We start from the raw sequence: 12,936 nt of genomic DNA, 5'->3' as shown, positions 1-12,936 counted from the left end.
ACAAGACCAAGATCAAATACGGAGTAACCTACGGCCTACGTAATGCTCAGTTGTTCTGCTGATCAAGCTACGGAATATTCGCCAAGCGAGAAGTACACTTGCAGTGTGGCAGCAGTGCATATGATCACTCCTTGCATCGGACATTTAGTGAGTTCAACCCTACCCCCTGCTATAAAATACTTGCTCAGTGGGAGCACACCTTAGTGCGTTTGGGAATTTATTTCTGACTTATTTCGCAGCCTAGACGAGCACAATCTCTCTCCCCCACAAACCTGATTTCAGAGAAAAACATCACTCAGTCATCCCCAATCATCGAACCAAACAAACCATTTGACAATCTGTTTGATCCTATTCATCTTTCCCTTCATCTGCCTTTCGTCACATCAGTTACATTCATCGTCCCCTTATTCCCTTCTCAAGTCTCACTGAAAAGCAAACCACCGAGATTGCCCTGAAACTCGACAAACAACATGGACGTCACCGACTGGAGACAGATTCCTCCTCCCCGCCGGGAGATTTTCAGTGTTGATGACATTGTTGGACGCACTAACCATTTTCTAAATGTCAACGTATGCAGCGGTCTTGATGATTTCGCTTTGCAAGTCTACCAGGTGCCTGGGGAGACATCTTGCCGATGGCATTTTTACTTCGAGCTGGCGACAACCTTCAAGTTCCGTGACACGCGTGGCGAAGAGGTTAACATTGTTGGCCTCGCCATGTGGATGGATCGCGAAGGATGGCGAGATGGCGATCTGACGGTCCGCTTCGTGATCCAAGAACGACCTTTTTACAGACCTTTGGCGACGTTTGTTTTTCCACTTCAAGACCCTTGGCGTTCTGACATCAAAGTCACGATGCTCACTCTCGTCAATGTTCTTCGCGGAACTACCATCAGCCCCGGTGAAGATCGCTCCAACCTGACGAAATTCAAGTTTTGGCCCTTGGAATTCATCCCCTTGGAGGAACCTGAAACCCGCGGCTCCCGCGATGTCCTGTAAGCTAGATTCCCTACTCTTTGATACTTAACATTCGTAGCTGACGCGCTATCAGCACCCAGTGGATGGTCCGATGGAACAGAAAGGGCTACGTTGGATGGGAATGTACGGAAGGTCTCTTCGAGGACAAGACTGCCCTCCGCGCAGGCCGACTGCACCATGGCGCTCTAGATTCCGACACCTTCGGGAACATTATCAGAATTCAGTTCACAACTGAGAACGACATCGAGAGAGATGAAGTGCTAACAATCACCATGCGGTCCAAGAGGATTCGTGCCGGTCATTGGATGACTGGCTTCGAACGAACTCTTCTCCACAATGGTGAAATTCTTCCATACGAGATGTTTTCGGTTGAGAATGCTCCTGACATTACCGCTGAGACCGAGAACGAGACCGAGGCTCAGCCTCTCGATCTTCTAACCGGAAGCCCTCGCTCTGCCGGCGCCGACAACTCTGCCAACGAACACAATGCAGAGAGCTACTCTAACAGCTCTGGCGAGTATCAGATCGTAAACCTGTGCCAGATGCTGGGTATCCAGAGCCAGCCGCCGAGCGAACAGCCTGACGAGGACAACAGTTCAAGCAACAACTCTCACAGTAGTGACGATGAGGCTGAGTTCTACATCCAGGAGCCGACCACAGAGGGGCGTCAGCGACGGTTTACTATCTAGTTATGTATCGGAGATACATGCTACTCGAACTAACGGAACTCGTTGGTCCTGCCGTCTTCCAAGACTTTGACTTGCTCGACACTTTGGTGACGTCTTACGGAAGGCTTTGAGTTTCTACAGTTATTTTTGGTCGCTTTACATGGCCCACGGTCGTCTGTTGCGACATTTCTACAGACCAGACCAACTGGCATTCGTCTCATGGGAGACTCTAGGGCTTTACGGTTATTTTTGGTTGCTCATGGCCCTGATCGTATTCTACTCTCTCACCTCGGAACAAACACAGCCAGTAAGTCTAAATCCTTCTGGTACCTTTGATGTTTATGACAGAAACTAACGTCTACAGGTTTCGCAAAAGAGAGTACACTTGTCTCATGAGAGACTCCAGGACTTTACGGTCACTTTTCGTCGCTCTACATGGCCTATGATTATCTGCTGCGATGTTTCGCCAGACAGGTTCACCAGGTCATTCGTCTCACGGGAGACCCCAAGGATTTCACGGTTATTTTTGGTTGCCCATTGCCCATGGCTGTCCGCTATGCTATATAGCTGGACTCGTCCTTCAGGGCTTCGTCAGCATGGGACACACTCAGGGTTCTTCGGTTATTTTTGGTTGCTTCATGGCCCATGATTGTCTTCTGCAACGCCTCGCTGGACCGGTCTCACGGGACCTCCATCAACATGGGCCATAGTTAAGCAAGGCACTAGGGAATATGGAACAAGATGTACGAGATACAATATCCAGGACAGGAAAGGTTCAGGACAGATTCAGAAACTGGTCACTGCTTATTCTGCTAGCTTAGACTAGATAAGAACTTAGGTGGAATACACTAGCTGAACATTAACGAATCGGTGCCACAGTCGGTGCAAGTCTGATATATCTAGGATCCTCCATATCCAAACCAAACATCACCGTAGCCTCCCCTGCACTCCTCGACTTTGTCGCTTCCCATGGCTTGTAATCAATAAGCTCATGATCCCACCACTGTCCACGAACAGCATGAGCGATAGCCAAGAAACTGGCATGTAATTGCGGAAGACGCTTCACACGGTTCCGAATAATGTCGATGATGGATACCGTAACAGTAAGGAAAAGCATCACAGTCACAGCGATCAAAATACTACATCGCACGATGTAAACTGATTCTATGACCTTGGACATGGTCTCAACTTCAGATGTTCCAAAGTATCCCGCCGTAGCGATAGAAACAATAGCGTGCGCCATGTTACCGAAGAAGTGACCGAAATCTTTCGATGTAGGAATCGTGTAGAGTGTGTCGAGAGTATCGTCGACGATACTGATTCGATTGCGGATGATGTACCACGGTATGGCGGACATGTAGACACTTAGAGAATCGAGCGCTTGTGTGTCGAGCGCTGTTTTGTTTGAGTCGGCTTTTTCGAAACAAGATGTCATGATCGTTCCATTGAAAGTACAAGATCCGACAAGCCATTCTAGACGAGGAGTACACTTTGTTCGGGAAATCCAGTCGCCGCCATCAGTTTGAACTAAACTCTTGTCGTCACCGCGATTTCGAAGGGCGGTCTCATTAATATTCGGGATTGATTTAGTCGCGGAAAGGAAATAAGTCGTGCCAGAAGCTGGGATCTTGTCGGTGCCGTACTTTGTGGCGTTACTCCAAAACCGAATTCTTTGGGATCCTTGGGAAAGGAGCTCGATGCTTTCCACGCTGTTGTCGGGAAGTGTAAAGTTATAAACAGTGTTGCCGTCGTCTTTATGAGAAGTGTAGTTTACTTCAGTTGCTGCTTCACAGTTGGCGGTCCAGTTGAAAAAGACGATTCCGTCGTAAGTCGTGTTTGTAGCAAAGGTAAGATTGTGTGTCGGCACGGGACCCAAGATGCCAGAGTCGACGTTTGCAAGGGCGTTCTGGGATACAAGACTGCCTACAAAAGTAAAGACTGTCTGAGAGAGAAACGTGTCGTTCTTTGAAAGTGAAGGATGGAACTTGGAATTGGGGTTTGCGCCCATGGCGGTTGAAAGAGATGTAATGTTGGAACTAATAGCATCCGCCGCCGAGATTGGAAGTCCAACGACACCGAAACCATCTCTGTAGTGCGTGTATGGTCCAACAGTAAGTATAAGCGCTCCAACAGGCATGAGTAGTGTTCTAGTAAGAATCAAAGCAGCATGCATAACTCCATACCACCAGGAGTACTTGACAACCGTTTTCAAGGTCCATAGCGTCAGACTCTCAGCGATGTCATCCAGATCTTTGACCGCCACGGGCTGCTGTGTTGTAAGAGCAAAAAGATGCAATCTTCTGAAGTCCCAAACGACGAATTGGACAAGGACTGTTGCTGGTCCGAGGAGTGCCGAGAGAGCTATACCGGAGTAAAACTGATCAACGGGTAGAGAGGGACTTGTTCGAAAGACCCGCCGTTTCGAAGCATCTGTGTCTAACACGGCGCCAGTGTAAGACCAAGCAAGACAGAATACCGCGCCGGCGAAGTAGACGCATAGAATGATAACATAAGCTCTCAGCCAGCTGTCGAGCTTGTATAGACCCTTGTTCTCATGTTTCGTGTTTGGCGGAGACGGTGAAGTTTGGTGATCTGGCGTCTTTTCATCCATCCGGTCTTCATTTTCAAGAGAAGAGTATACCGCCGGTGTAGACATCTTGAAGCACAAGGAACAGAGAAAAGAGATATACGGACGGAGTAGGTCTTGTCGAAGAAATAGTGGGAGAAGGCATTGTCGAAGGATTTCGGACACGGACACGGACACGGATATTGTGGGGCGACGGAACCTGTCAGCATTTAGTTAGATGAGTTGGGGGATGGACTAGGGGTGGTTACAGGGTTGAGGGAGGATTGGGTATTGGTAGGCTGTTGCTGATCTTCTGATGATCTTCTTAGCTGAGGTTGTATAGCTTTGTTTGGGAATCCGTGGTGGTTTTCTTGATTGCTGGATTGTCGACTGCTGGTTGCGTAGGTTGCGTTCGCCTGAAAGTATGTACAAGGGCGATAGCGGTCCCGATGCTAACATTCTTCAACAGCACAACCATCCTGTAACAACACCCATGTCATGCAATTCAAAGACTACTACTTAGGTTCTAAGACAACTATGAGCAAATAGTCAAAGATTTACTAAAAAGATGGATGAAGTCACAATAAAGTTTGCCGACACAACAAAGGATAGTTCTCTGACCAATTGAAACGGAGACACGACGCCTCAGACTCACTAGCAACATGTCACGTTATGCTTCTTGATATAGAAAATCACAAGCAATCATTCATACAGATTGCTGTAGACAATATCCCTCAGAGCTTTTGAACTGCACAGTCTTTTCTGGGTCCGACAAAGACTGAATCTTCACAGGGGTAATCCCAGTAATTTTCCATTGGGCATGCCAGTATCCCTGTAGTAAACACTCATCCCGCATTCTCGATTGGCTACTAATTATGCTTCCAAAACTGCCGGGCTTAGTCTACTTGGCACAGCCACTGTCGCTAGACTGCAACCGCAAAGCTGAAGTGTGATTTGGATCGAGATGTCAGGACTGTTGGCCTCACCCATTTTCTATGAATCATTTTAATATTGACTTGACTACTGCTTACTGTCTCTAAGTGAATAATGTGAAGTTATTGATGAAGGTATCTGTTCTTTAAAATCGTAGCGTCATTGGTGCGACGTGACGACACTTGCAACTCACGGAAAGGAGTCACGTGTTCATCTTTTATCCCATTGAGCACCCGTAGGTCTCGACATTGCCAGTCTGCTGCTCCTCCGAATCGAGGGAATCTATTGCCAGAATTTATTCTCCTAAAACAGAGTATACCGGGGAGAGTTGCACGATTGTTCACGACTACCTCCTTTCTCTTCACCCTTACACCGTCAAATGGTCAGTCAACAACACGATCTCGGGAGCTGTTCACCAGAACAGTTGTATCAGGCCACCATGCTAACAGAATACAGGGCAGACCTATTGTAATTCTCATCTTTGGCACTACGACTCCTGTTGACTCCCCCTTTCATATACGTGGAAGGCTCGATCTCTGACGACACGACATGAAAGCTGACTGTTGTGAAAAGCCAGACTCGCGAAATCCTATTTGGTGTGCTCTATTCCGAGGGCCGCTCACGACAGAACCACCCCTATTGCTACACTCGATCCTACCACCTACGATAACCAAGACAACCGGTTATTCGACTACCGGCAGAGTCCATTTAAACACGTACACGATCCGAGACATACTTTCCGACTCTCTAAAGACACATGCCTAGACGCCATTCAACTCTGAAGAGGATGATGGAAAGTAACCTTCTGTCACTGGCGAAACGCTTGGTAAGACCGCGGAGTCTCCGTCTGAACACAAGACTAATAGACCGAATTCTCCAGCATCCCTTGAGGTACTCAAGACCCCTGACAATTCAACTCGGAATGGGCTTCGGAGGTCTTTAGTATGCTGCGCAAATCGACTCTTATTGTCACACTCAAATTGAGCAGTGCAGTTGAAGGAAATGCCGCCAACAATCCCAACCCATTTATCCTCGTCCATGCAACTCCCAATCCTCCGGAATGGAATCAAGAGTCTTAAAAACAGACCGCCGCCACCTACATGCGATTTCGAAAGGCGGACCACAATTGTCGGTCAAGTGAGAGAAATCTGACAGGAGCGGGAGCGACAATCGATAGCATTGGCAATGCCTCAATGATCTTTGGACGAATCAAGGGGCTCAAACAGATATCACGGCAAGACAGGAGGGCAACTGTCGAAGCCGAAGCTCCGGAGACCAGAAAGCATGATGAACTCCCCTGAAGAGATGATCAACCGTCTTCGCCCGAAGTATTTTGAAGATAAACTTGATGTTTGTGAGGTTATTGAACAGCACTGACTCTATGAAACTTATGGAATTGCAGAAAGCTCGGCATAGACATGAAGAAGATGAAACCCTATGGCGAATGTTGAGAGAAATGAAAGAGTAATCCTTGCAATATTGTCGCCTTGTCGTCTCTGTATCCCTGTATCGATCACGAAGCTAACGTCCAAAGATCCAGGTCCCGTCTTACACCCGTTCCGCTACGCAGCTACCTGCAGGAGCCGATAGAGTCATCATTGGTCTAGCAGTACACGAGCAACTTCCCTGTCGACAAGAACGAATCGAACCGAAACCCACCGATCGACGATACCCCTTTAAGAGACACGCCCATCAGCAAGAAGGGGGAACGACGCCAATACTAGTAGTGTCCACAATGAAGGGGATGAGCGGAATGGAGGGTATCCAGGGAACTGATCCAACCAACGTCTTTAAAGTTCAAGACTTGGGACTATGTTACCAATCGCTACTATTATCTTCGACATCGTGTCCAACGTACTCAAGTCATTCGTCGAGCTCAGCGGAAATGACGAGCGTGGCCACCGAGCCAAAGCCATATGACCTCGACCAACGGGGAAGTCGACCACTCGACCAATCATCTCCTCTACAACCACATGAGGTCGAGGACTTCATCGAGTTGACTCCCATCATGTTGCCATACGACTGCTAGTCAAGAAGGACTCAACACTCAAGAAGTCACCATGCTGCACCATACTTCTCCATGGTTGAACGAATCCTCGAACTAGGCTAACGCCTCTTGAGCCATCACCCCAAAACCTTCGACATCGCTCTGCCTAGCTAAGAGGTCATTCTATAGCTGTTCATTTTGGCTTCCTTTTCTTCGGTCGCTGGGTTAGACTCCGTCCTTGACGGAAACAGACCTCCGCCGAGTCTCAAAGCACCTCAAAACAGCCCGGTGCCATCCGTCACAGGACACCTGTCTTGGCTCATAAGAGTCGTCCACGGCCTGCTTATATACTCAATGTTGTTGAGGAAGCAAGGCGCCCTGGGGGAACATCGGCGGGGCTGATTCCGAGATTTCCCATGACCAGATCCTACCAGCATTTACATGCATACCGTCAGTCATATGCTGGCGATGCTGCAATGGTTATATCTCAAGATCCTACAATGATCCTTGCATGTTACTTTCAAAGCATGTCCAAGTGCCTAGTCTAGAAGGGTAGAGGGACAGCCAATCTCTCATCTCTTCGACAATTCGGCATTTATTTATTTTGGCTTAGGCCTTCTCAGTTTTATCTATGTTTTTAACAAAGGTTACTGTGTCCGCGCAGATCAAACTTTCAACAAATCTTCAAATCAAAGATTCTCTCGTTCCAACGAAGGCATGACTCATGCGGTTTGAACTCAATGATGCTGGCTATGACTTATCAAGGGAGCTTCTGTCGCGTTATGCAGACAGCAGCAACTTCTTCCTCTTGTAACCTCGATCAACTGACAAAAGTCCACTTGTGAAAGAAGTTCGTCGCCGATCACCCTACCAAGACAAACTAAGTCAGTCAATCCCGGTCCACGATAATTTGGCATGTCTTCATGGAGATCACGTATTTGTAAAGACCGCCCAGGAGAACAACAGTCGAAAAGGCCACGGGATGACGAAGCCATGGAAGTTCCGCAGCAAGCCTGTCACCAAATTGCAGTGGACTTGCCCCGTTCGCGCGGTCAAGAATTCAAACATCTATCACGATAGTGCCAGAAACTCCTCGAATGCTATTTGATTGCAAGACGAACGAATTCGCGGCACAAGGAGTCCTGAAGAGGAGAGGCGGCATCGATACGAGTTTCGGATGGCTCTGATTATTTCTAGAGCTACGGAGCGCGGGTATGGGTCACCTGCCATCATGTACAGCAGTCTTCTCCTCCCTTTTATCCATACTCATCACAGGTTTTTGTTGACAACCTAGAGGAAACTGAGAAGGTCTGGGCGAAAGAGGAAGAAACGAAAACACTTATCCCAGGCACATCTGCGCCATTCTACCATCCTTCGCACCGAGATAAGAGCTCGAGGATGGTGGGCGGCTACAGTTAGCACCTTCGCAACGCTGTCGACGATGGTCTCGAGGGAAGCCACGGTTGTCGCTACTGAAGGATCTACGATGCAACTCCCGAAATACGACTACCTGAAGGAAGGCAGAGACGCGGATTTTGCACAACAGCAAGCCTATCACCAAGTTGCCGTGGTCTTGCCTCATTCGTACGGTCAAGAATCACAACCGCAATTGGACTCTTATCCATCCTTACGGTATGAACGGCGCTTTGCGAAGACGCGGGCATATATAATAATTGACGTATGAATGTAGGTTAATACAGACGTCCGACTCCTCCTCATTTCATCCACGACTACTATCCGCCGCTTGCCCTCCCTCCCTCAAAGATGAGAACCTGGAACAGCTGGACGGATTCAGTAAGCCTCCTCGAGAGAAGTGTCGGCGACAGTCTCGCATGGGGCCATGTTGCCGGTGATGCTATGGCGGTTAGGTGGAAATCAAGGAAGGGTTTTACGATGCATACTCCCAAGACACAACGGCTCAAGGGAGTAGGCAGAGCCGCACATGATGTACAACAGTTATATGTGTGGGATGTTCAGCGCGACGATGGACTCTTTCCAAAACACGACATCCATCGGAAATCAACTCGAACGCCTTGACTCTAGATGAGTAGGCGTTTACGTACGAATTCCTCTTGTCCAAGATCTGTTCCAGTCGCACGCGACCTTGTACTACGACCGAACCAACAAGAAAATGCTCATCAACAACCCTGATTACCCTAATGGTTCTGCAGATATCACCACTCAGCCTGCCCAGCATTCAAATAATGCCAATCTCAGCACCGAATTGACAGAGGACTCAGAGAATGAGAATGAGAACTTGGGAAAACTATCTACTGGAAAGGCTACCCAAATATGTCCGGACATAAGGGCCTTGGGTATGATCAAGCGAGTAGTTGGTGTATCAAGGCGAACTTGTTTGCGCCCCCAAAAGATCCCAGATCTGCCGCGAGGTCATCAATGGGATGGTGTCCGTCCAATCGAAGAAATTCGTCACATTTACGACTTCAAGTTCGATGCTGAGCCTTCTCCAAATCGATCGCATGCCCCGGTATGCCTGTTCATATAATTCAACAGTTCGACTCACAGTTATTAGGGAACATCTACCGTATTCCCTGGCATCACACTGTTTGGCATCCCCAGTCTCACCAAAAGTCTGTCACTCCAATGCGATGTTCCTCATTCACAGCAGATGCCGACCGCATCACGCCAACCCCAAGTGGAAACTTGAGTTCGAATCTACAAACGATATCAAAACAGATGATCGATACACAGAACCACACACCAGGTCTCATTCTTGAACATGTCTGCACCCGGCCAACAGAAGCAAAAGTGAACCGCGGACGACGAGACTCAAGAAGAGTTGAGCCAGTATTCAAACAAGACACTCAAAATCTGGAACCCGATGTTTCTGCCGGCTACTAAGCATTGTAGGATGGCGGCGCACTATTAAAGAATGACAGCAGTTCCCCAGAGGGAGATCAGCCAGTTCATCAACCGTGAGAGAACAGAACTACAGCAGAAGCATGCTCCCCGTTTGGGGATGTAGCTGAAAGAGGGCGAATCAGGTAATTGAGAATAAAGCTAATTAAATCCTAAAGCGCTTCCGCCTACCCTAAAACAGGGAGTAGATGTTTGAATGGCGATCAGACGAAACTACGGGGATGCCCACCGACTAGCAGTTCTTAAGCTCTGTGACCTACGCAAGAGAAGTGCTCAAGCTAGTGGGTAGCAGAAGAATTGACCTTGAACCTTGAGACGACAAAAACAAATAGCCTAAGAAGTATAGTCTGAGTATGATAAATTGACCTGGTAATTTAATCTCTTATGTTCCTGGCGGTCAACGTTTCTGGTACCGCCGTGTTTCGATAAAGTAACATCTATTGACGTCGCACTCTCCATTTTGCGGGTCGGAGCTTAATTGTCACGGCATGCAAGATTGCGGAGTCTTTTTCTCTCGGGGTAAGAGAAAAGATTTCGCATCTGGAGAAAACAACGTTGTTGGGCTCTGTGTTGTGCATTGTCATATTACAGGGTGTATATTGATTCCATCACACGTTGTTGGTGATGTGAAGAGAATGGTGTTGCCATGTTTGCTCGAAAAAAAAGCAATAAGAACCATGCAACGTTTGACTCTCCCCTGATGCGGCTGCATTAGTGATCTGACATGTAGAATTAGTTTGTTATGCGCCGAACCCTGGCATTCATCCTTGCACACCGGATTTTATCTTGTGTTGGAGAGTGGGAGGATCATTAGACTTGTCACCTACGAAAAATGGAAAAAGAGCATGATGTGTGGCGTTTTCGCTCCCAACATGTCTTTCAAGTATTTGTTGGCTTTGGTGCCTGCAAGGTTGTGATGTTGATAGTGAGGCAATCACATTAGACCAGCAGGTGGCTTTCAGAAGCGAGCTAAAAGTGGTTAGCTCTGTGCAATACCTACAGCTTTCGCATCACCAACAGCTTTATATGTTGGTCGCGCCTTGCAGACCTACTTCAAGTATAAGATGGGAATAAGATCCCGAACTGGACTGCTCAAGTCCATCAGTGCCAGCTACTGCACAATACATTCTGTTATCAACCCTATTACATTTGTCCTTTACAATTACCAACCCAAACTTCGAACGTGACACAACGCCAAGATGAATCACAACGGCAATCGCGAAGCAATTGAAAATGCAATTTGCCAACGAGAGACAACACTGGCCCTCAATCCATTCAACCCTTCAGTCGGTAAAGCTATATACCCTCAGATCGCAGCATTGCTATCTCCAAAGCATCCCTTATGCCCTGATATCGTATCAACAGCTTCTGCAAAGCAATCACCTATCATGGTCAGCATTCCTCAGAAAAACACGATCCTGATGACAGACTACCTGGTAACAGACTACCGGGAGCCAGAATCTTTGGACACATTCGTTGGGGTGTACCATCAGACACAGAACCATTTCAAAGAGCTTGACAAAGACATAGAACGTCTGAGTACCGCTACGGAAAAGATTCTTGAGCGAGACCGACAATACTGGTACTCCCTAGGTGTCCTAGCCGATATGCTATACCGTCGAGGGCGATTGACAGAAAGCCATGATGACCTCGCGCTTGCCAGATCACATATAGAGGATGTCATCAAGGCCTCAGCCAGAACCGATGAGAACTACGACACCTTCGTAAGCCGATTGCTCATGATTTCTTGCGAAATCCACAAGACTCAGGTTCATCCCAGAGCCGCTGCCTTGGATGACATCAGATCAGTCGTGGGAGAGCTGCCGGAATCTTGTCTCAATTTAGCCACAGATATGGAAAAAATGCAGATTCATGATGATCAAGGAAAGTCCTTTGCAGACCAAGCGTCACGCTACGAGTATCGATACAATAGACAAACTGGACAAGACTGGGTCGATGACATGCGGCAGTCCGTTACAGCAACTCGAAAGGCTTTGAACACAATTAGCTCGAAAGATGAATCCTATACCAACCTCATGGTGATAATGGGTGGCAGACTGTTCTCACTGTATCGTCACGACAAAAATCCAGCGCACTTGGAAGAAGCCACAAAGCTCCTCAACAATGCACACTCCAGAATGCCTACCAATACCAAGATGCAAAAGACAATCATGTCAAATTTGGCAAGGCTTGAGTGGGCAAAGTGGCAAGCAGACGAAAAAACTGAACATCTGGACAACGCCATCGATCTCATCAGACAATCTGACTCGAATAAATGTCTTGAAGTAAACTTTCTGTGGCAACGTGCACGTGCAACAGATAGCGCAGAAGATCTCAAATCTGGTTGCAACTTACTCTTCGAAAGAATTCGTGATCAAAACATGGGTTCTTTGGAAGCAGTTAACTATGCTCGTGACGCGATCCTATTGATTGAAACCACCAATGTCAAGGATTGGGCTACTGAGGCAATGGCTTCGTGGTTTCTTGATTGGAAAAAAAGATGCATTGTAAGCGCAGTGAACCTGCTACGCGCCGGTTCATCACTAGATGACTAACATCATGCTATTCATCATGGAGAGGGGCTTGCTGCTGATGGTTGTCCCTTGGCTATCAGGGTCGCCGACGTCAAAGAAGCCTCTTAACGTATCGAGTATGGATGCGAGCTGGCACCGGTATCGGAAGAAATGTGGTAGCGGTCATAATCGCTGGGTAACGTTCGTTCGTTCATTACGGGGCGTAGGAAAGATTGGACATTGCCCCTTGGTTTTCTTTCTTGGTAATCTTCATGATGCTCATCCTTTGAGCTGTCAAGGCAGACATCAATAAACTCGTTACTTTTGAGATTCAAAGCAGTTCAGTATTGAGAGTGAGAGTGATGAGAAGATGAATTGATTGATTGGAGATCCAAGTTAAAGGGCTGCAGAC

At 47.6% G+C, this 12,936-nt stretch overlaps 4 protein-coding genes across 4 annotated transcripts; 3 read left to right on the top strand and 1 right to left on the bottom strand.

Annotated features, from left to right (window-relative positions):
• Nucleotides 1-470: 470 nt before the first annotated feature.
• On the top strand, nt 471-1,666 carry FSST1_007119 (uncharacterized protein; the record flags this gene model as incomplete). Its single annotated transcript, XM_083236699.1, has 2 exons — nt 471-994; nt 1,051-1,666. The coding sequence occupies 2 exons, from the start codon at nt 471-473 to the stop codon at nt 1,664-1,666; spliced, it is 1,140 nt and encodes a 379-aa protein (XP_083083080.1).
• An 838-nt stretch (nt 1,667-2,504) lies between these two features.
• Nucleotides 2,505-4,301, bottom strand: FSST1_007118 (uncharacterized protein; the record flags this gene model as incomplete). The annotated part of the gene is made up of 1 exon (XM_083236698.1): nt 2,505-4,301. One exon carries the CDS (start codon nt 4,299-4,301, stop codon nt 2,505-2,507), a length of 1,797 nt encoding a protein of 598 aa, XP_083083079.1.
• Nucleotides 4,302-9,262: 4,961 nt separating this feature from the next.
• FSST1_007117 (uncharacterized protein) lies at nt 9,263-9,799 on the top strand (the record flags this gene model as incomplete). Its single annotated transcript, XM_083236697.1, has 2 exons — nt 9,263-9,619; nt 9,665-9,799. 2 exons carry the CDS (start codon nt 9,263-9,265, stop codon nt 9,797-9,799), a joined length of 492 nt encoding a protein of 163 aa, XP_083083078.1.
• Nucleotides 9,800-11,210: 1,411 nt separating this feature from the next.
• On the top strand, nt 11,211-12,566 carry FSST1_007116 (uncharacterized protein; the record flags this gene model as incomplete). Its single annotated transcript, XM_083236696.1, has 1 exon — nt 11,211-12,566. The coding sequence occupies one exon, from the start codon at nt 11,211-11,213 to the stop codon at nt 12,564-12,566; it is 1,356 nt and encodes a 451-aa protein (XP_083083077.1).
• Nucleotides 12,567-12,936: the final 370 nt, after the last annotated feature.

The sequence above is a fragment of the Fusarium sambucinum genome, chromosome II (assembly GCF_050947815.1).
Source record: "Fusarium sambucinum isolate potato_lamoka chromosome II, whole genome shotgun sequence".
Taxonomy (NCBI): Eukaryota; Fungi; Ascomycota; class Sordariomycetes; order Hypocreales; family Nectriaceae; genus Fusarium; species Fusarium sambucinum.
Note: the sequence above shows the minus strand (reverse complement) of the source record. Positions and strands in the feature narration are given on the sequence as shown.